At 39.7% G+C, this 23,919-nt stretch overlaps 1 protein-coding gene across 2 annotated transcripts in view; it reads right to left on the bottom strand.

Annotated features, from left to right (window-relative positions):
• Positions 1-21,895, bottom strand: part of kcnh7 (potassium channel, voltage gated eag related subfamily H, member 7) — a 69,598-nt gene extending 47,703 nt beyond the window's left edge. The window contains exons 1-2 of one of the 2 annotated variants that reach the window (XM_042404758.1): positions 21,034-21,895; positions 19,843-20,073 (exon numbers count right to left, since the gene is read on the bottom strand). In XM_042404758.1, coding sequence (XP_042260692.1) covers positions 19,843-20,073; positions 21,034-21,109 — 307 coding nt within the window. In that variant the 5' untranslated portion in view covers positions 21,110-21,895. The remainder of the gene's footprint in view (positions 1-19,842; positions 20,074-21,033) is intronic. The other variant, XM_042404759.1, reaches the window with a different exon arrangement.
• Positions 21,896-23,919: the final 2,024 nt, after the last annotated feature.

The following is a 23,919-nucleotide window of genomic DNA, read 5'->3' as shown; positions in this document are numbered from 1 at the left end:
TTAGTCATGGTATAAACACAATTTTATGCGCAGACAGATGGACACACGTGGCTACTCATCCAAAACTAGCTTGAGAAAGGTTGATATTCTGCATAACAAACACAGTGAAGGTGACTGATGCATAAGATTTCTTTTGGGTTGTTTGACCTTGAGGTTTGGACTGAAAGCAGAAACACTGTTGGAGCTCAGGACAAAGTTCAGATGAGGACACTCCTATATTGCACTGATACACCACTGACCAACTGTTCCCACAGAGTTGCGCCTTCATTACACAGAGCTATCCAATAGCTCTCACACACACACACATACATGCACGCACACATACCAACAACCGCGCACACATCCAGCACAACATTATTATGAAATTACCTCTCTGCTCCCCTCAGTTCACTCACCCTGTGCCTCTTGTCAACTCCCCATTCTCTTCCTAAAGTTATATTAATTACACTCTATCAAGGTTATGTCAGTTCAACCTCATTTTAAGCTTGAGGGCTCACTACTCCCCTGTGGTAAAGGTGATGAACATGCACTCCCCTCACATTTTCTTCTCACTTTCATTTCATTCTACTGGACTAATGGTTAAACGGTGATGTGTTTGTTTTATGTGTTATTTTATGGAGATGAGGCAGGAAAAAACTACCTATACCACCCATATGCGCCTAAGAACTATTTAATCCAAGAGCAAAAAAATGCAACACAGTTCATCCTAAAATCCTCTTATCTCAAGTTGAAACAGGTGTATCTTTTTTTAAAAAACAGAAAACAATAATGACAAAATGATTTTTAAATTTGAACTAAATTAAGATTTAATCAGGTGGATGCATGATTGCCAGTCACATGTAGTAAATCCAGGGCAAAAATAGAGGAGAGACTGTTATTCTTGCTGCTGAGGATAGGGGCCTTTGAACATTGTGGGTAAACTATCCCTACCGCAGCTATCATATTATTTTACCACAGAAAGACATATATATCTCACACCGCAGGGATTCCTTGTATTACAACTATGGTACGTTTTGCACACTCTGAGGAAACTTCAATTATTGAACAAATAGGAAGTGTAGAGTGTGAGAGTGTGTGTGCTCATAGGCAGTGCGGCGAGAGGAGTTCTAGTTTCAAGAAGCTGGAAATTTCATTAGATTCTATTTCCACCATCAATAATTAAGACAATGCAGCTCAGCGTGCGTTCGCTCACGGCAGCAGGGTAGCTAAAGTGCAGCACACACGCAATCATCAGTTAGTACAATTAAAATGTATTCAGTCGAGTCCTTCCTGTCTTCTCCCTCTGTTTAATACACACACACACACACACACACACAGACCAGTTTAACATCTGCTGACTGGTTGTGTCTGACAGTGATTGTGGGATAGTGACATATGGGAATCTTGATAGCCCTCATTTGGAGAAGCCGCTGCCAAGAGTATCGCAGTCAAAATCATTTTAAATTGCTGCCTGTGCTTTTTTGCCCTGGCTTAATAGACAGTGTGTGTGTGTGTGTGTATGGGTGTATGTTGGGAAATGTGTGTGTGTGTGTGTGCACAAGTGAGTGACACTGATGTGAGTTGAGCCTCCAGCAGCAGGGAGCTGTTGGTTGGTGCTACACTGCTTGAGGGGTTACGGTGACACCTCCCTACTTGTTTCCCTGCCTCTCTCTCTCTCTCTCCCTCTCTCTTTCTCTCTGTCTCTCTCTCTCAGTCTCTCTCTCTCTTGCTCTCCAGCTCTGTCAAAATCTCAGCAGGGAGCTTCTTCTGCTTGGCACGGCTAATTGTCATCATATCAACGTATCCAGGTCGCTCTCTGACCCCGTGTCCACGTGTCAGCGTGTATGAGTCAATCACTGCTGCACTATTATTGTCTCCTGTTTGACTTTACATCAGAAGGTGAGCAAAACGACATCATTTTATGAAGGATGCTGACATGAAGCCCTGTGCAGGCTACACAGTGAAAATATGTTTATTTAACTGTAACAAGCCCTCAATCTGGTGTTGAATCTTGAAAACAAGTTGATGTAAAATCAACTTGTTTTAGGGTTTAAAAAATGCACAGTACTTTTCTTAACTTGACACAGCGGTAGCAGTTATTAGCTCACCTCATTGGCAGGTAGTCTCCATATATTTTAAATAAAAAACAAAAGCTTTTAGGGAAGATTTAATTAGTTGTTAGAATGGAGAGAATAATGACCTTCTGTCAATGTGGGAGGAAGTCTTATTTTTTGTCTACGACTCTAATGAAATGTGATCTCTTACCCTTCTCCCCTGGAAACATTCAGTTGCACTAATAGCTGTTTAACTCACATATTGGCTTTCTAATCCAGGGGTGAGAGCAGTACATTATCCCTGGGTTTACAGTATCATCAATGGCTGTACGGTGACCTGGTAGTTCCAGACTGTCCCATAAACCAAAGGTCACATGTATATGCACTGCGACGGAAAGGTTTGTCCATCAATATGCATATCAATGACAATGTCCCCAATCTGCTCCATTACTGGAACTGCAGAAAGAGGTTAAAAGTTAAATGATATGTATACCCCTGTATTTAGCATTTATAAGCACTATATAAACAATAAATGCTAATAGTGAAATACATAAACACACTAGTGTAGTTGTAAATAGATATAAGGGCATTTTTAAGTGTTTATTAGTGTCTTTGCTGACAATTATAACTGCTCCTATGAAGCATTCATGATATGTGTATAAATAGTTTAAAAAATGCTTGATACCACTGTCTAACATATTTGCAATCATATAAAATCATGTCCTCGTAGTTTTAAAAACATCTATAAACAGTTTTCAAACCCTGACTCTACCGTACAAATGAACTCACACATCTTATGACTTGTAAACATATTTAAAACTACTGATAATATACCGTGTGATTGAATGCTTCAAAAGGAAGCATACATTTCCATAAATCTGTTTACAGTTACACTATAGTGTATTATAAAGCATTTAATATTACAAGTGACTGAAAATCATTTTCATCCATACGCTCCCTCCCATGCTCTTGCAGTTATTGCTCCCACGGCAGGCAATTTGCTCTTTTGTGCTCGATATATTACATCTGTTCAATATCTCCACAGTATCTTGACAATTACAACAGGATATTTAAGAAAACAAAGCCGGAAATGAATAATGTCATCATTCTTATGATAATCTTCCTGTGGCCCAAATACAAAAATCAAGAATATGTAAGATAAAGGTTATTGCATTGGTATATGTTACAAGAACTAATGAATTACAGAAAATCATTAACTGGTCAAAAATCCATAATATTGTATCTCTACTCCACATATGTTACTGTGCATTTGTCTTGACTGCACTGATAGGACCTGTGGGTGTTAGACAGTAATACACTGCATCCTACTGAGAATGTGGAGGCAGCCAATACCGCCTGCACTAGAAAACTAGATAGACAAAATCAATGTGGAGAGTACATGATGAGAAAAACCCAGGCATTAACTCTGCACACTTTGTGGCCTGATGTTGTCGGTGTATAATAGGACTTGATAACGTTGGCAAGAGATGCATTACGTTATTTAGGCATTCAGCCCTTTAAATAGTAGATCACATATTTGTGTCACACAAACCTCAAGGTCGCCGTGTCCTGTTCAAGCATCCATGTGCGAGACACTGAGACCCTTTCCACTATCTGATTGTACGTTGCATGCGCTAAGAGCCCGTTAAATGATCGGATGACACGATATTGGAGCGCTCTGACAGTCAGGCAGGTATTTAATATCTTCAATAAGGTTTTCGTTTCATTCTGAGATCATTGATTGATCTAAAATTAGTTTTGAAAGACAATATAAATCGCGTCTAACATGCCATGTAATGGATTTAGATCATCATGAAAAAGTATACAGTAGAAACTGAGAGGGCAGAATATACCTTTGTCTTTTAAACTCGTACCTTGCAGCAACAAACAAAAACAAAGTGAAGCTTAGTCTCTGCTTTAGAAACGGAGGATGAGTCACAATGAGGAGCAGAGTACAAATAATTTAGTCATCTTTTGTCCTTGATTATGGTGTTCCTGTTTTTATTGTTTATATTCATGCCTTGTTCTGAGTCTTACACAATGTCTACACAGGCTGTGTAGTGAAAGCAGATCAGCAGCTTCTGTCTTTGTCTACGTTCAGGCACAGTAGGTCACTCATGTTTTGACTCGGAGCCCAACACACAATCACAGTAGTTAGACGCGTAAAAAGGGAAGAAAATTCACTTGATGCCTAAAAATATGTGAAATGTGACCTGTTATGCGGCATGTGTAGACAGCTGTATTGATTAAAATAGAAGCGGATCTGTTCCGTCGGGCGCACGTGACACTGACAACTGAAAAATGCAAGTGAAACAGCTCCTGTGTAGACGAGCCTTTAAAGTCGCTGGGTAGAATACGCTATTGCAGCTTTTTTATCCGTGTTAGCCGTTTCATGTGTCGTCGTGTGTCTCAAAATGAAAAACCAGAAAAGAGCGGTATAGTACGTGTATAGAAGTTGTCACACAATAAGAGGAAATCAACTGTGTAAATGGAGAATCATTGTATCAGATTAATCCTGGGTTAACTTGATTGCAGTTGCACTTGAAGCGTTTGTTCCAGATTCTTAATTTGTTTTAGCAATCAGAACAAATTGCACGAAGCGTGATTGATTCACTAATGCCTTTTAATGATATTTAGGAAATCTTTTATTTAGTTTCTTGGTAGTATTATTTTTATATGTGGAAACATGTAAAAGAGGGCTTGCTCTCAGTCTCTAAGCCCTGTCAAATGTTTGATGTTGAAATCACATTATTCCTGTATAGATATACATTATTGTACTTTTTGTTGACTTGCTATGTCAGATTTGTGACGAGGACGAGTGAGAGGATAATCTGAGGTCATGGAGCAGGTCCTAAGCAATTCATAGAACACAACAAAGCCTTGCATAGCAGCAATAACAGGCATAATCTGTCTGAAGCTCTGAACACCATGCAGTGACACTGCAAAAGGTTATCTGGGGGATCATGGTGGGTGATGGAAGGTGCTGCAGACTCTGTCAAACAGCAAGCTGTGAACAGTACCATAAATACACTGTTTATCATTATGATTGTGGAAAAAAATGCAGACTTGACACATGATGCAGCAAACACATAGCAAAGTGCATATAATAAAAATCATTTTTGTAGAATTAGGACCATTTTGTTGCTACAAAGTCATATTTCCCTTTTTTATACACACAGAAGTTTAAATAAGGGGACAAATATTTTATGTCAACACTACACTATTTGTGTAAATACTTTGGACACACCTAGTGCCAAATGTGTAAATGATGTGTACACACAAAAACCACACATACGCCATTTCCCACACATGAACTAGTATTTATAAAACCAGAATGTGTGGTGAGAAAATGTGCACTTCACACATACTTCAGGCCAGCATACACATGTTTTTCCAGAGCCAGCCACGAGTTATATGATGAGATGCAGATGTAAAAATAAAGTGAGAATTAGAATCTAAATATAATAATAAAATACATTGTTAGTTTAGGTTGATACCCAACTGCACTAATTGTGTGATATTTATGCAGCCTACACAGCGATCTTACTTTTGTGTGATCAATTTTTATCATTTGTTCAATTCACATAGAAGGCATCATTTTATTTTACTGTTTTAGTTTTATGCTAATTTGACACACTCTGTGAAGTGGGTTGTGATATAAGCACTACAAACTAATCACAGATTACATTACTGATGTTCAACAATGATGACTGAGAGATCACTGCAGGTACATGTAATGAATTAATGACATGGATGCTATAAATAGCCACAGCTATGTGTAATAGTTGCTGTAATGACAGCTGCTCTAGCATTGCTGGAGAACCTCACCGATGCAACACAATCAGTGAAACCGCACTTCTTCTCTCTCATTTGTTTCATTGACAGATATAAGGAGTGGTGGAGCAGGCAGCATATTGATATGCAAACAGATGATTAAGGGTTTGTGGAAATAAGGCTTGTGCATGTGCACCCAATTCCACAGTGACTGAGATTTATAAAACAGAACCATGCATATGCACAACAAAAGAATGTATATGCATATTTTTGTCTTTGTGTATACACACAGTTTGTACTGGAGAAATTGTACAGGCAGTTTATCTCAAAAGTTGAAGTTGAGCTGAGACACAATGCCTTTTCAGAGTTACTAATCCCCTTAGCTAATGTCTGAGCATCACATAACAGAACAACTGGCTAGAACTGATAATATTAGAGGGATTATTAGGTGGAAAACACTGTGCACATTGAGACAAGAAAATGACAGTGAAAGCTGATGCAGTTGTTGTTTGTCTTGTTTCTGCAGCGACGTTTACTCTCATTCACAGTAGCAGTTTAAACAGCGTTTTCAATCTGTTGACATTAATGCTAGTTGGAAAATGATTTCTCTAGCTTGCATTCTATAGATATGTAGGAATAGTACTGCTAAATGTATAAAAATGAACACGCAAAAATTTAACAGTCTTATATATTTATGTTATTGGAATTTTCCCTAAAATCGAAATCAGTATCTGCCTTAATCCTGTATCAGTAAGGCTCTACCCCAGATACAATATCAAGCTTATTTAATTTTCTGAACCTGCACCGACTGATCTTAGGTTGACATGAGGGCATGACACATACGGCAAAAGCAATCAAAACATCACTGGTATATAAGTGCTCCTGTAGATTTGATGAAAGTACGCTGTAACAAGCTTGACAGGCTCCACTTCCTGTCACCCTTGTCTGATCACAGCATTGCAATACTAAATTACTTTTGTCAAGGAATCGGTAATCCCTATATCCGTCTGTCCACAGGAAAAGAATAAGGCAAACATAAAAACAATATGAGCGCTGGTGTGTCTCAGCTGGACAGAAGAGGACTCAAATGGACAAAGACAAATCAGAGGCCTCAGAGAAATGTCAGCGTTGGACCATCATGGACCAACGCCTTGATAATCTGTGGATGTCAGGTTTTGTTGAGAGCACGAGTAGCTGTGATGAAACAGGCCAGTGGCCGTAGGCTGTCCCCTCTGACTCTAAGGGCTTGCTGATTCAATCTCCATCAAAGTGACTCCGCAGGCGCCGCAGAGTGCTGATCCCGGCCTGGCATTTAGTGTTGGGCTTCTAAAAATGGGGCGATTCAAGAACGTAGGCTTTCACGTAATTCAGCTGGTAGAAATAATGTTTGAGTCATCTGATTCAAAAGGGTCAAACACTGCCTGCTGCGGGGGCCTGGGTATGAAGATACTAACATCAACATATAAATGACCTTGCAAAGTGTCAGATCTGCACGGATAAACCAAGGGATTGACGAACGCTTCCAAGAAACATCTTGGAGAGAAGATGCAGATGAAAATAATATAATCACTAATACTTTCATTCCACAAATACATCTAGAAGTTGACCTAATGTTATACAACGGCCACATGAATGAAAACAATCAGGCCAGCACGTGATCTGATGAATGAAACTGCCTGACAGGAAAAAAATGAATGGCTGTTCATTCACAGATGTGCTCTATGCATATCCAATCTATGAATGAGAGAAAAGCAGGGATCATGGTCTGAAAGTATGAGTGTGGGGGGGTCAGTCAACAATAAACCTTTTAACGGCGTTCGCGTGAGACGTGCTGGAATCAGGATTTCTTAACATTTAAAAAAAATCTATGTAATCTGGGAAAATAATCATCCTTACTCACATCCAACTCATCATTTATCTCAGCTGGATAAATTGCATCTCCCATGCATGGAGCTGCCTGGTGTACAGCTGTGGAGAGAGGAGAGTGGGGGTGTGTGAGCCCCTCAATAAAGCAAGAATGAGGAGAGACGAGGGGGAAGGGGAGCTGAAAGCGAGGTGTTTGAGCTGGAGCAGGTTGGGGGAGGGGGCAGTCAGACTGTTTACTGTCTGTTTGTGGTAATACCGTCACATAATGGCAGTGCGTGTGGGCTTAATCCATAGATCCAACATCGGAATGACCTACATTAATTCACTGGCACAGTGCCTGTAAACCATGGCTGTCAAATAGATTCCATTAGTACAAGCTAAGGTTAAACTGGTATATCTGGCTGATATTGGCAATCATAAAATATTGTATATCAGACAGTTACATGACTGTTGATATGTCTGCAGCAGCCGGTAAAACTCCATTTTTTTATCTTTTATTTTTCTTCTTTATCCATTTTTATGTGTATGAATGCTTCAACTAAAAGCCTATTGTATCAAAGTGATTGCCTAAAAGAGCTTCCAAGCATTCAATTCTGTAGAAAAAATGTACACTTGTGTGTTTCAATGTAATGAAATAGTGGAATTTATTAAAGTCATTACAAGTCAACACAAAATGCCAGATTTCAGTCTAAAATTGTCTATTTGTATCAGTTCTCAATGACCCAAATTTTAAAAACACAAATCAGACGCACCCTGGTACAAACTACAACTGACAACACATCACAACTAGAGAGAAATATGTCTGATTTCTTTAGTTCCTAAATTATTTTACGGTTGTCTAAATTTTATTCTATAGATGTAAACATTTTGATAAATATCTGTATACTTTCATTTAAATTAGGCTGCAGAAAATATATTGACTGCCAATGAATCAATAAGTAATGATACTTGCAGATGACTCCATTAGTACATATAATATAAATGAAGAGCATAAATAACACAACTTACTTGTTTCATAAAGCCATCGTCAAAGCTTGTTTTTAGCCATGCTAGCGGCATGGCTCTAGGGTTGATCCAGACAGAAATATACAGAAACAGATATTGGATTCAGTTAAATTTGGAACAGACATAATTTCCCCCTGACTTTTCATCTAGCGCCATCATCAGGTCAAAATCTTCATCTGTGTAATACTTTGTTTTATGATCAAATACCTGCAAAACTAATGACATTACCCTCAGCCTCAGCTATAATTTGTGTTCAGTGCTAATTAGCAAATGTTGGCGTGTTATTAAAACAAATTGAACATTAACATATTAGCAGTGTTATTGTTGGCATGTTAGCATGCTGACTTAAGTATTTAGCTCAAAGCACAATTATGCATAAGTACAGCCTAAAACAGCCGCTAGCTTGTAGACTCTTGGTCTTGTTTAATCAGTTTTTACACAGTTACAGTAGGAATGAATTTCAAACAGGCAAGAATTCAAATGATTGTTGTACTCCCCTGAAGCATCCCACATCACTCCGCATTACAGTATATGAGATCCTGTTGTTCTCATACTGGGTGTGTCTACGAATGTGTGCAAGTCAGTACGACTACACCAGCATCATCAAGTCAAATTCCTCTACATTCGTTGAACTTGGCAAATTAACTCAGATTCTGCATTTGACGGCACTTTCAGGATTGTGTGACTGCGTCCCAGTAGTCTGTTCTGTGTTCCAGCTTTCAGCCCCATAGGCAGAGATGCCAGGATGAATTTGAGAGATGCAATGTTATATCATGGCTCTTTCGACGGTTGCCAGGACAACACTATGCTGTTCTGCACAGAGAGACTTTTTTTATAGGGATGGGAAAGTGGGGGTGTGATAGACAGGAGGAAATTCATCTGAATAGTTCAGAAATGTACATTTGGTGACAGTAAGGTATGTAAAAAATATCAGTACAATACAGTGTGTCTCCACTTTACATCTCTCCACTCTGTGTGTTTTAAACCACTCAAGTTTATAATTGCAACAGCCAGGGAAGGTAACTACAAATCTGCTTTCCTTGTAAATGACCAATCTGTTATTCTGTAGCCTCTCCCTCTCCCAGCAGCCACTGAAGAGACTCATTATAAATAGGGGATCCACTGTGAGCCATGAACATAGAGGAAATCAAAGCCTTTGCTGAAACACGAATCAGTCCATGTCACTTTAGATTGAGAGTGGGGAGCTTGCTCATTACACTGCTTTCTCTCAGACTCATGAGAACTGATGAGAGCGAACTGATGGCCGCATTCTATGTCACACACCATTTGCCAGGCGACTCCTTCATTTAACTGAACCTGGATGGGTTTAATCTATGTTGGGCACTATAATAATTGACACCATTTTTAGGGTAGTCAATTGAGAATAATTTTACGTAGTCCTAAAGAGGTAACACCCCCTGCAGAGAGACAGACAGAGGGTGTTGGAGACAGAACTAGGGCCATCCATAATTGAAGCAGCTCTCAAGCTGCTGGACTGGATTCAAGAGGGCGCAAAGGAAGAAGCCATCTGATATTCAGCTGCACCTGATTTCTCTCTCTCTGACACCTTCATTTACTCTCTCTTGCCTGCTCACTCACTTCATCGCTCACAGATACACATGTCACACGTACTTTAGGATGAACGCTGTTTTCTGAATCCCCACACTCCCCTTGTCTCATTTAAGTTCCTAATTTTAACTTTGTGTTACCCATTCTCTCTCCCCCACTGCATCTGCTCTTCTACTTTCTTTCACTTTCCCTGCATTTCCCTCTCTGTTGCTCATTCTGTCTCCCGTCATGCACATGTCTTTCAGAGACACAAGCTGTCCACTATATGCGCTCAAACACAGCTTCATCCGAGAACGTGAGAGAGAGTGCAAGCAAAACAGCATGAGGGCTGATCTTGTTTGCACAGCAGTGGATCTACAAGAATTGGTTTAACAGAGAATGATTTGTCACGTCATATCATCATCAGTCATCACATCCGGCTTGCCTTGAGGCTATAGAGCGTCATTGACTAGTTACTTGTGATTCTTAAAGACAGTTCACACACCATGGTGGTGTTGAATTAGCAGCATCAACTCTGATAATGTCCATCATAAAGACAAGGAGTTTTTAGACATTGGTATGTATCCCATATGTAAAATTCAATGGCTTCTGTGGAGTTTCCAAATGTTTCAGTAATTTTGCATGAAAATAGTGTCAGGCTAAGTATAAGTTACTTAGGCCAAATAAAGTAGATCATTTCACTGATAAAAGTAAATGACAAGATCCAGGTTCAAGATGAGCTGAAACAATTAGCTGGTTATTTAATTAGTAGTCAATTGACAGGAAATTACTGGGCAACTACTTTGATAATCAAGCTTCATTGAGCTTCTCAAATGTGAGAATCGACTGCTTGTCTTTGTCTTACAGTATATGATATTATACTGAATGTCTGGGTTTTGGACTAGCTATTTGAACTAAAGAAGCAATCTGAATATGTCAGATTACAATTGCAATAGATTACAATAATGACAATAATGGTTCATTGCATTTAAGATTCAGAACTATATTAGATAACTTAAGATGTATATGTTAATCAAGTCAGAGAACAGATTATCCACAGCAGGGTCTGATGGTGATGATTTTGAAGTGTAACATCTTGGTGCCCAGAGTGAGGTATTTCTAGTTTTGTTGAAGATGACGGATATTTTTCAACAGTGAGACTGAGTGATTGTCACAATTTGAAGTTTCTACTTTAAAATGGGACATTTTAAAGGCGAAGAAAAAAACTAATCTTTGTGAGCATCACTGAAGCACAACCAACTTTATTATATTTAAAATGTCACTATTTATAGCGTGACATTTTCAGTCTCATTTGCTATTTGACAGTTAGAGCTTTTACCATGTACGAAGCTTATGGATTTCTTGATACACCAAAGACCCTGAGAGCCTGCTCTTTGGTATGGAAAGCAAGACACTGTGATTATATCTGAATCAGTGAATGGAGAGGCAGATAGAGCAATTTTTGCTGAGTAAATATGTGCTGCGTTGTTAGAGCAGTTTATTTTTACTCAGTGATTTTTGAAGCTGTCATTAAGACAACGAGATTTACATGTGTTATCTCTATCTTGGGCAATTTATTTGTAGCACTGAATGCATTCATTAACAACTAAGAGGCTGTCGACCAACAAGCACTGATTGATTGATTGCTTGATTGATTGCTTGCTTGCTTGCTTGATTGATTGATTGATTGATTGATTGATTTTATATGACAATTTTATTTTAAAAAAAAACACCAGCTCTACCAGGGCATTGAGTGCTTACATAAAAGGAAAAGTCAGGATAACACAACAAAGCCCTAAGACTTATTTCCACTATGGTCCCTTTGGGTATGGTGGGTGTACAGGGAAGAGGTGAAGATGGCAGATCTGACATGGCAAGAATGACACAAAAACATTAATCAAAACAATAATACAATACAATACAATCATCACCGTATTAACAACATCAATCTCTACCTCAGTGCCCTGTTGGACAATGCCTGGCCCTACTTGCCACTCACAAACTCTGTACATCTGAAATAAATACATCAATATAAAAACATCATTTCACAGCCCCCTCAGCAGATTATATACAAGTCTGGGTCTGTACATAATAATTAAAATAAATAAGCAACATCAATACAAAACCAAGAAAATAAAATGAAGAAAGACACCATATTATCACACATAATATCCTACTGGACATATCCTCTGAGCCAATTCTTAAGCACCAGCTTGAAAACTCCCAAGCTGCACCTGGGAGGAACAAAATCAGCAGAAATACCCCTAGAGGAATGGCTGTGAATATCCCTCACCTGGATGAAATCATTTTTTAGGTAGGAGGGACAGTACCATGCGTAATCTTATGTACAATGCACAACTCGATCTGAGAGACTTTTTCCTGTACTTTCAACCTCCCAAGGCTCTCAAAATGAGAAGTGTCAAGATGAGTTCTCTTGGGGAGATTCAGAATAACCCTAACTACCTTGTTTTGAAAAGTCTGAAGTCTGTTTTTAAGGTATGAAGTTAGGCCATTGTACCATGAACAGCAGGCATAGTCAAAATCTGGCTGGACAAGAGCTCCTGCCAGGGTCACCATTGCTTTCCGGTCCAGAAATTTTGAAGTTCTGGCTAAGAAGCATGTTCTTTGATTGACCTTGGTGAGCACCTTTTCGGCCTGGCCCACTCCTGACATAAGGCTATCCAGCACACAGCCAAGGTAATTGACTGACTCTTTAGCTGCAAGCACAGCGTCACCAACAATAACAACATTAAATCCAGGGGACCCTTTCAATTTTATCTTTTACCCACACATGGATTCCATTTTGCCTAAATGGTGTGACAGCTTGACAGCATCCACCTGCTGACATTAAACAGTTCTGCACTCAGCATACTTTCAACTATGCTTTTATCTTTATGGGAAACCAGTACTGCAGAGTCATCTGCAAAAAGAGTTCACATGAAGTGATAGAATTCAGGTCATTTATAAATAAGAGGAAAAACAGTGGTCCAAGTACACTCCCTTGTGGAACCCCACAATCTTACAGACCTAGGATGAGACATTGTCCCATCAATATCTAACACCTGCTTCCTGTCTTTCAGATAAGAGCTAACCCATCTGGCTGCTGCATCATTTAAACCAATGGCTTTCAGTTTGGACAATAAAATAGCATGATCAACTGTATCAAATGCCTTCTATAGATCTAACATTGCCATACCACAAAAATACCTTTGTCTACGCACCTCCTGATGTAGTCAGCTAAATACAATAAACAGGTGTTGGTGAAGTGGGATTTTCAAAAGCCAGACTGAAATGCACACAGTAAATTGTGTGAGGACAGGAAGTTGTCAATCTGATTAAAAATGATCTTCTCAAGAATGACCTTGTGTGCTCTGTCTTAATCTTAGACAGAGCACACAAGGTAGAAACAGGCCTACAGTTTCCTTGATCAAATTCACTCCCTTTCCTGTAGAGAGGAATCACTATAACAAGTTTAAGATCACTGAGGAAAACCTCGCTCAATAGACAGATTTACAGTATGGGTGATGCATGGAGTAATGATTTCAGCCACATCTCTGAAGAATCTAGCTGGAATATTATCAAAACCAGTTGCTTTGGAGCAGTTGAGCTTGTTGAGCATCTCAAGCACAACTGCCTGAGACACCTGTGTCAAGGAGAAGCCATCAGCTTGAACCCCTTGCTGAGAGTAGTACTGATGGACAGAGTGCATCATGTGCTGTGCATAGAGCACCAAGAACCAGAGGGGGCACCAAACCGTGGGATGCCCTTGCTCCCACTACGCCCAGTTCTGGTCCACCTCCCTCTGCATTTTCCAGTGCTCTTCCTCCCAGGTGATCAGTCGGCATGGAAGTGTCTTCAGTCCCATCTCGACTAGCCTCCTTGGCAACGAGACGACCCCGATGTGATGTCACCGGCCCGGAGCATTGATGTATATACCCCAATAATAGCAGGCAGAAGGATATGATTAGATAGTTAGTTGGACGTTTGCCACCTTGCTTGATTGGGTACCAACAGGGATACAAGAAAGTCTTGAGCGCTTTCTTTCCATAGCCAAAATGTTTATGAAGGGAAGACAAAACACAAGAAAGAAATCTATAGGTTAAAATGCCACCAACATGCCAAACTTGCCAGACTTTCCGCTCGGACATTGACATATTGAGCCATCCAACCATCGACTGCAGTGTTAGTTACTATAGAGCATTCTTCAACATAAGATTTGAAACAGGTGTTGTGCTTCTTGATCAGGCATTGTTTTTTCATTTGGATTTGCTTTAGATGAGAACAGATCTGATCTTGAAAATCCAGCCCCTAACTATTTTATTGTGTAATTACATTGAGAAGCATTAACATTTAAATAGACCATGTGGTTATCTTTAACAAAATACTGCCAAAGGGAAACAAACCCAAATCCAAAGTCTTGGCAACTTTCCAACATTTACTTTAAAGCCACATAATGGAGTGACTCTGTCACTGACTGAATGGAAAATGACTCATTCTTAGGTGTCTTCCTTTTACTCTCACCCATTTTGCTCTCACCTCATCATGGAACCTTACATGAGGAGTATTATGTTTTTTCAAATAAACTGTTCTTTGCTAAAGTAAAATTGCCACCAAAAGGGGAGATATATATATATATTTTTTAGAGGAATCAACACAAGATCAACAGAGTACCCTGTGTTTATCACAGAGAGGTTTCAATAACTATATAAGTAGAATCACTGTTGTGTTACAGTATAACTGCAAGAGTAAGTAGCACTGTGAAAAATTATGTTAAAGAGGATTATATATATCTGTAAAACCATCCCTTATGCAGTGATGGGCTATAAGCAAGTATCCAGTCTACATCTGTTTCTATGTTTGTCCTTGAAATAATTATTAGCTAATTTGTTTGCCTGTGCCTTATGAATTAATTTATCAAGCAGTTTTTGATATTATGTGATAATAATTATGCAAACTGTATCATTATGTGTCTTAAACAAAACTCACATAATATATCCACAAAAACTACTACTTCTACATTATGCAGAATGACTACTGCAGTATCCTCTGTTCTCTTACATGGGCAGAGGTTTATTTTTTCCATCGCTAAAGACTAGAAACAAAGACTAAAATGCATAAATCTGGGGGATGATGATCGCAAGACGCAAATCAAAATAGCAAAATGCATCACTCTGCCTTTCCAAGTGTTGACTGAGTTAAGTAGAGGCACAGTTCAGAGAATATATCTAGGTTAATTATAAAATAAATAACAGTCACTCACATTACATAGAGCCTTAAGCGATGCAGGTGAAAAATGACTTACAAGATCAGAATACCACATTTACAAGACTCTCTGGGAAAATATGTGAAACAATGAGGGGTGGCCTTTGACAAAAATCAAAATGACACAAAAGTCAAATTTGAAGATAGCTTGCCTGTTCTGAATCTGAGATTGTTCTTGAAGCAAGTGCAGTAAACAGCTCAGCATCTAAATGTCAAGTACAGGGGTTTGGAATAAACTTTTGCACTTTACTGTAAATGACAGCTACTTCTCCTACAGAGGTCATAGAAATATATGCACTGGAAGGCAAAAAGACCAGTACAGTAAGTGAAGGCACAAATCATAAAGCATTAAGAATGTACCAGAGATTGTGCTGACGAGCAGAATCTCCTTCACGGACTGTAAAGGACAGTGGGCGATGGGTTTATGCAGACCCTGGGTCACAGGATTAGAAGACTGCCTCCCAGAAACCCCAATGATCCACCACTAGAGGAGCAATCAGCTTGCCACAATGACATTTCTCCTGTAATTCCAACACAGCAGACAGTAGATATATAGTGCCTGAGATCTGTTTGTTTGTTTGTGTGTGTGTGTATGTGTGTGCATGTGTGCACGTGCGTGTGAGTTGGATCAGGGGAAGGACAAAAGATTTACATAAAAACTTCTGTGTTGTGGCTTAAATGGCCGCAACTTGAAATCCTTTAGTCTTAATTTATTTCATGCTTCAGTTTCTTGGATGTCTGGTTGACCTGGTTTTCATTTATTCAATGTTTTTATTGCAGTATTGCTCAAAGTAAGACAACTAGTACCGCCTTAGTCTTATTGTGGCCCATTCTTTTTCACTTTGTTCATTACTATTGCATTTCAAAAAGATTATAAAAGGTTACATATACTAGAAGAAGTAAAAAGTAGTAGAAGTAGTAGAAATACATATATGAAGATTTAAAAGGTACATAAATATAACACTTCATTGTCCCCAGATGACATGATTACTAAAAGTGGAAACTGGAAAGATAAAATCATGATAACTCATGATTAACTGTACAGCTATACTTGCTTATCGTTAAAAAGATTATAAGAGCAGTCTGTCTTGTTAAAACAGGTGTATGACCTTCCCTGGAGATGCTCTGAGTCAGGTGAGAGGAAAACACTGAGGTAATTAGAGGCACAGGATACAGGATGGTAATGAGGCCTTTTCCCCCGCTGAAGGGTCCGACAGTCAGAAGCCCTCCAGTTCTTTTTATCCAAGTCTCCTGTGGGCACGCCAGTGGAGGCAGGGCGTTTGGCCGTCATTGATTTCCCCTCTCCAATGCACCGGTTTTGAAGATCAATGCAACATGAAGGTATTTGTGTCCTCATTAATGCTGTTTGCTCAGCGGATCGATGCAGACTGAACCCCCAGCTTGGCTTGGCTGACAATACACCGGCCTACAGAGACATCAGACCTGTTATGGTCAAGTCTAAAGTACTTAAATCCTTTAATGCGGCAATAATACAGTTTAAAAATACTCTATTTTGAGCGAGAGTCCTCCATTCTGAACTTAAGTCAACCATAAGCAACAAACTATTTACAGTAAAATGTGCTCAAGCATAAAAAGTGAATGTACAGCACTTGGTCTCATGTTCCCCTTTAGGTTGCTTTCTGCTACTAACATGTCTTATAGCCTTCAAAGAACATGCTTGTTTTAGTTAATTAGTTCAACACATATTCCCAGAAGGTTTCAACATAACATTATCTTGTTCTTAAGCAGTACTGTTCACTAATAGGAGTGCTCACTAACGGTTCCAGTGTGCTGATTTTTAAAAATACCTCCACAGAACATCTGGAGAACCTGCTTGAAGGTGCTTCAACTGGTACGTTAACAAGAATGTTCTTGGAACCACATCTTTTATCACACAAGAAAGTTGTTGATATGTTAAAGAAACTTTCTTGATGAAAATTTCATCATCAATCATCAAATTATTGACAGAAAATTTCCGCAACCAAAAATGATTTACTGGAATCTTAATCTTCAAAGTAACTACAACTACTAATGTCAATGTCCCTCTGAAAAGTAGCAGTCAAGTACAAACGTGTACAAAATGGAACTTTGAGTAAATGTTCTTTGACAATTTGTGTGAAATTTATGGCAAACATAAAATAAGACATGCTGCAACTCCCATTAGAGGGGCAGGATCTCATCTCATGCACTGGAAAGCAAAGGGCAACTGTAGTATTTATGATACGGATCAAGCCTCTTATCCAGTTACTATGGTGCTTTTTCAGGCTACTCAAAGTTCAGTAAAGACAGTATAAAAAAAAGGCTATGGGTTGCATACTGACCATCTCAAGGAGACTGAAAACAAAGCTGACATTCCACTCTGCCTATTCTATAACTTTATCTCACTCTTTCAACCTTTGACCTCACACATCTATGTCTCCAAGGATACTATCATTTGTAACTGTTCTGTGAACCGTCTTTGACCAAATCTACATCACCTCTCTCCCTCTGGGGCTTCTCATTCCTGCATAACTATGAATTACACACACACACACACACACACACACACACATAATCAATCTTTAAAGACCAAATCACTGCCCCTGATCCAGAGCTCCTATCACACATCAAATGTTAAAATAAATCCCCTTGACAGCATCTTGTTTCATTATCCATGAAAAAATCTGTCTGTCTGTGAGCAGAGTTAAATTTGAACTCTTTCCACAGATCAGGAGCCAAAGATGGTGACACTTTGGTTACTCCGCCTGGCGCTAGGTGGTGGGAACAAGCAGGAAGCAGCGGGCCTATACAGGATTTTTTGGAAGTGGTTTACTCAGCAATTACCGTTCAATATTTTAGCAAACAATACATATATTTGAGATGTTACTGAGAATGTTTCAGGCGTTTAACAGGATGTTTTAATATTGTATACTGTTAAATAGCTAAATAACCACTTTTGGACACTGTTCTCAAGTACAAACTATTCCATTTGTTTTTGCAAACTTTTCTTTTCTGCAGCAATAATTAAACCGCAAGACAAAGAAATTCTGTAGCCGATGAGCTCAGCTAAAGTGCACCATGGGACTGAATGGTTTCATTCTTCTTCTCTTTTGCCAAAATACAGTATACTTTATGTACTGTAATCGCATGGCTCTAACAGTGGGTGGCTGAGTGATTTTATTTGATCATCATTAAAAGCTCACTATAACTCCACTGCAGTATCAACAATCATCAGTGATTAAAAAAAAAAAAAAGACAGAGCGGGCCTAATGGTTTATTTCCATTGCGGTCCTCCAACAAACAACTCAAACACCAAGCACATGTGGGTGATCTCCACATATGCCGTATAAAACTATTAAATCTTAAATCTGCCATAGTGAAACTTTACCAGCACTTAGCTGTTATGCAAGGAGGTTTAATCACTTGAATACATATGTCATTGTTAGAGTAGAGGCCACTACATGAACTCTCCCTGAACCAGCACAGTTGATGCGACTGGTTTAAACTTTCACTCTGGAGCTCGCCTTGTAACTCATCAAAACAATACCAGCTGTCATGCCAAGTCATGATCTGCATGCAGTATTCATAAGTAGCATTTGCACACCAATAGATTATTTAAACTATGGATGTTCAGTCATCGTCAATCACAGACAGTTGTCAGGTCTGTGAATACTAACGGTATGTTAAAATGTTTACGTCAGATAACGTGGCTGAATAGATGCTGAGTAACATCTGTTTATACAACAGTGCACAGAAATGATTCTCTTTTTTTGGGGAAGATGAGAACCGAGAGTAGGAGAGGCCAAACAGTGAAAGCACACACCCTCTAATGTGAACTATCTCCCCATTACTCTTTAGGGAAGTGAGCTACATCCTTCCCAGGGTGCCCTGGCTATAATGAACATCTTTCCCAGCCACCCAGCGACTGCATCACTTCAAAACTGGACTTCACAGCAAAAGGAAACCTTCGCGGCTGCTCCCCCCCTCAGGGTTCTAAATGGGTGCCCTCAGTGATTTGCTGCTGCAAAATGCTCCAGATAAAGCCGACTCAGAACTAAAAATTACCCACTGTGTACCTTGAGTGTTAGACAATGTAAAAGTCACCTTTCACACATCTACGTATCTTGTATTAACACTGCAGGTGGATCTGTTTTGTGCAGCACACAACAAAAACAAAATTCAAACACTATAACACAAATCTTGAGTGTTTTTCCAACCATTCTTATAAGTCTATAATGGTGGAAAAGAGACCAAAACATGGGGATTACTTTTGGAGAGGGAGTGAAAGCAGCATACATTCTAAAGTAAGACCACAGCAACAGCTTCATGTCACAATCTGCACCTGAGCCCATAAAGACAGTCCCCAAGCACTCACCATCCTTGCGGTGGTAGGTGATCTCCACCTTGCGCTCCTCTGAGCCCAGCAGCGCCTGGGCCACCTGGGCCACAGCGTGCCGACTGGTGAACTGGCCGTGCAGGAAGTCACAAGTGCACGGCTTCTGCATGACATCCGGCCTGGAGAAGCCCGTCATCTCGCAGAAGCCGTCATTACAGTAGATAATAGCGCAGTTCTGCACCCGGGCATTGGCTATGATGAATTTCTTATCTGTCAAGGGGTAGAGGAGAAATTGAGGGAGGGAGAATGTTAATTTGTTCATGAGAGAACATCACCTAAACATATTCAATCATTTATTATTAAAGTAATAAATATATAAAGAGGAATATGAGAGATGATGTAAAATGTTTTATTTCACAAAAATAGGTGGGTGGGAAAGGTTTGAGATTATCCTCCATTGCATCCCGAAATATAGGTGCTCAGCTGTTCAGCTCAGTGAATAAACAATAATACTTTATAAGCAGACTGGATTTATTAAACTTGTTCAATAAATTATGTGCTTATGAAGGTTAGATTATAGCACTTTCTTTTGTTGAAAAATAGAATTTGTCCATTGTAGCCTACATGCATCGCAAACCACATTCTTTGTTTGGGGAATCCTACTATTCCGCATTTTAGCTAAAATAATAAGAAGTGAAGTGAGCGTGTTTTCCCACATTTTCAGCTGTAAGAGCAGATTTATGGCACAAGTGATTATGAGTTACTCCTTTGCTTTATCCAATAGGCCTCCAAACATGGTGTTTGGCAACAAAGCACTGAGAATATGAAACTACACACAACTGGAGGCTTTATAAGGGCAATTGAGGTAATCCTGGGATATAATCTCAAAGTAATCCAATACTTGTTTCTCATATGCAGCTTTTTTAACTACACTGGAGAAGAAGAGTACAAGAGGTACTCCAGCAATACAGAACTATAAAACAAGCCGGGTGCTTGATAAGGTAACTGGATAATTAACTTACTTTTCATGGCTCTCTAACATACAGCCTCTATTAAAATCACTGGAAAAACAGAATTAGTCTAATAATCTGTATCAGAAGCCTGGTTTTTATAACCAAAAGGCCTATTAAGCTATTATTAAGTATTCTAAGGATGCAGCAGGACACAAAAGGAAGGCAGCACAATACAGCGCACCCACACAAACACTGGACACCAGGAAAAGGCACTCACTTTGTCCTTCGAATTTCCGAATAATTACTCCCAAAAATGTGTTTTGTGGCGCAACATGACCCCTCCGGACAGGCATGATTCTCCTCCAAAAATAATGATGATAAAAAATCTTTGGCTGTCCAAGTAAGAGCAAGCCAGTCCCCCAAAACGCCTTCCGTCAAGTTCTAGCAGGCGACAACCGAAGCCAGAGGGGCTCCCCGTTTTCTTTGTCACCAGTCAGTCATCCTCGTAAGAAAATCTCCCCCTTCTGCTTTTTTTTTTTTTCTTTTTTACCCCCGACCCCCCGTGTTTCCCTTATTTCAACTCCGATGCGTCCCCGGTTGAGCGCATCGCAGAGGCTTCCCTGCGCTCCTTGCCGATGTGAAGCTGGAAAGAAAGGAGTCGGTAAACCGCAGTTTAACCAACATCTCACCGTCGCTCCTCGAAAGCGCTGTGCGCGTTTGTGTCTGTGCGTGAGTGGCTGTGCGTGTGTGCGCGTTGGGGGTCTATTGTTGTGAAGAGAAGACTGATGGTCTCTGAGGCCAATGGCTGAGAGGCTGACGGACCGGAGAGGCGCAACACAGACACTGCGAAGGGAAAAACCCACATGGATGCGTAGACAAAGCGGCAGACGGAGAGATAGTAGGGGCAGGGCTGGAAGGTAACGGGGTACTTGTAACGCGTTACAATGAGCTCAGCCTGCTACTCCCTGCTTTGTGTAACGAAGGGATTATATAATTTGTAGTATACACAATTTAATTACCCTCTAACCTGTATTATCTGTCTAATTTCACGTCTATTATTCTGTCTAACTCTACCTTCCGTTCATTTTCAACACAGCAGGTACATTTTAGGCAGCTTTTTAAGTGATTCTCCTCCTGGAAGTACTCGCATTACTTTGATTTTATGATGCAAATGATGAAGAGTAGCAGCCTATTGAAACAAAATGGCAACAAATCACGACTAAGAGTAATGAAACATTACTTTCGACACTAATGAGTGATTACTTTTGGCGCACCTGTGACTACTTTCTGAGTCACGCGCCCAGCGGTAATGGGAAGGGCTGACGTCAGGGCAGGGCGCGCAGGTGTATCGCCTATCTCATTAAGGGACAGCCCCTGGCCACGATTAGGTTGAACGGACGTGTTTTAAATGTCTTGTCTAGCCTCGAGTTTCCGATTTACTTTCATCACATTGTTTGTATCAAATGTGCCAGGGCTCCACTAACACTGCCTCGGAGTGCAGGAGGCCCGCTGCTCTGCACGAACAGGCGCTGGCCATGGTGCTGCCGAGGTGTTTCACTTTTCTTGCTACTACTGATGCATCTTAGGCATTTTATAAGCGGGTTACACAGGGTGAGGAGGCATGGGAAAGACTCAGCGCCTTGCTTTTCATCAGGACGCATGACATGATGTGATTAGTAGACACAACAACATGGGGGGTTGTAGTCATCAAACCTGGGACAGTGTGCTTACAAGACAGTTCCACTACAAGTAGTAAGACTTTACCTCTGCTTCTGTTGGATGGGATATGCTATATGAAAATCTCAAAAATGAGTGAGAAAAACTCACATTCTCTAATGAGGCACAGGTGACTTTGGGTCAGGTGGTATTAGAGGTGCAGACAAGTGGAGATAACATTAAGGGCAATATGCACCCCTAAAACAGAATTCATAAGTTATTTCTATAATGTCTTCAGCTGACAGCAAACGAGAAAATGAAAATGTGGTGCTGATTACATCTAGAGACAAATCTGAGAGCTGGAGATGCTACACTCATTGGTTGTAGACTCTCAGGCGACTCTTCACAGATCAGAAGAACATGTGATTCTTCAGGTGAAATAAAATTCACATCAGCATCACCAGGATGGAGCCAGTTTGTACTAATTCCTACTGGTTTTCATATTCAGATCCTTTACAGAAGTAAAAGTAGCAACACCACAGTGTACAAATACATTGTTACAAGTAAAAGTCCTGCATTCAACATGTTACTAAAGTGGAATTTTTATCAGCAAAACATACTTAAAGTTAAAGTAATAGTCATTATGCAGATTCACTGCTTTCAGAATTATTATCATTTGTGTTATATTATTGGATTATTGTTTTGAGTTTTAACTAGTTTATATCCCATCAGGTAGACTATTTAATAAAAATGCAATATATTTTATTTGTTCATCATATATTTTGTATGTGAAATCTTACTCAGCAAAATCACTATAATATACTCACTATCACTATAAATCACTATAGCTATCAAATAGATGGAGCAAAATAAAAAGTTCAATATTTCACTCTTAAATGTAGTGAGGCAGAGGTTTAACGTTATGTAAAATGGAAACTCTTACTTGAGTGAATGTACTTTCACTTTCACCATCACTGTGCTGTATATTTTATGGATTCCCAATATAAATTGTCATTGCTTTTACATTTGCCTGCCTAGTGATCAAAGCACTGGATGACAGCAAGACATGAAGCATTAACCCCAGTCCCAGTAGAACCACAGTCCAACCACAGTCCAACGGAGACTAGGCATCACTATTGTGTATAAAAACAGCCCTGTTACTATGTTCAAACAATGGCAGATAATCTGGACTGCAGTTTTAAACATTTTAATACTCTCGCCCTTCCTCTCAACTTATTTCTCACTCGTTCCACTTTCCTTTCAGATTCAATTTATTTCACTGCTTGTGTGTCTTTCACTCTTTCAATCTCAGGCACGCACAGGCAAACAAACACACCCAGAGTCTAGTGAAACATCTGTCTTAGTCTTACAGTAGCTCTCCCTCCATCTGGTCCATTGAGGAAACGATTTACAATACACAGACATGGGGGGGGTTGGAGAGAAGGCTGCATATGCTGCTTTTGTTTTAACACTGACTACAGTAGATTCCATGCGAAGGCAGCTTTTG

This window comes from Thunnus maccoyii, chromosome 24, assembly GCF_910596095.1.
Source record: "Thunnus maccoyii chromosome 24, fThuMac1.1, whole genome shotgun sequence".
Taxonomy (NCBI): domain Eukaryota; kingdom Metazoa; phylum Chordata; class Actinopteri; order Scombriformes; family Scombridae; genus Thunnus; species Thunnus maccoyii.
This window is presented reverse-complemented; position numbering and strand designations above follow the sequence as displayed.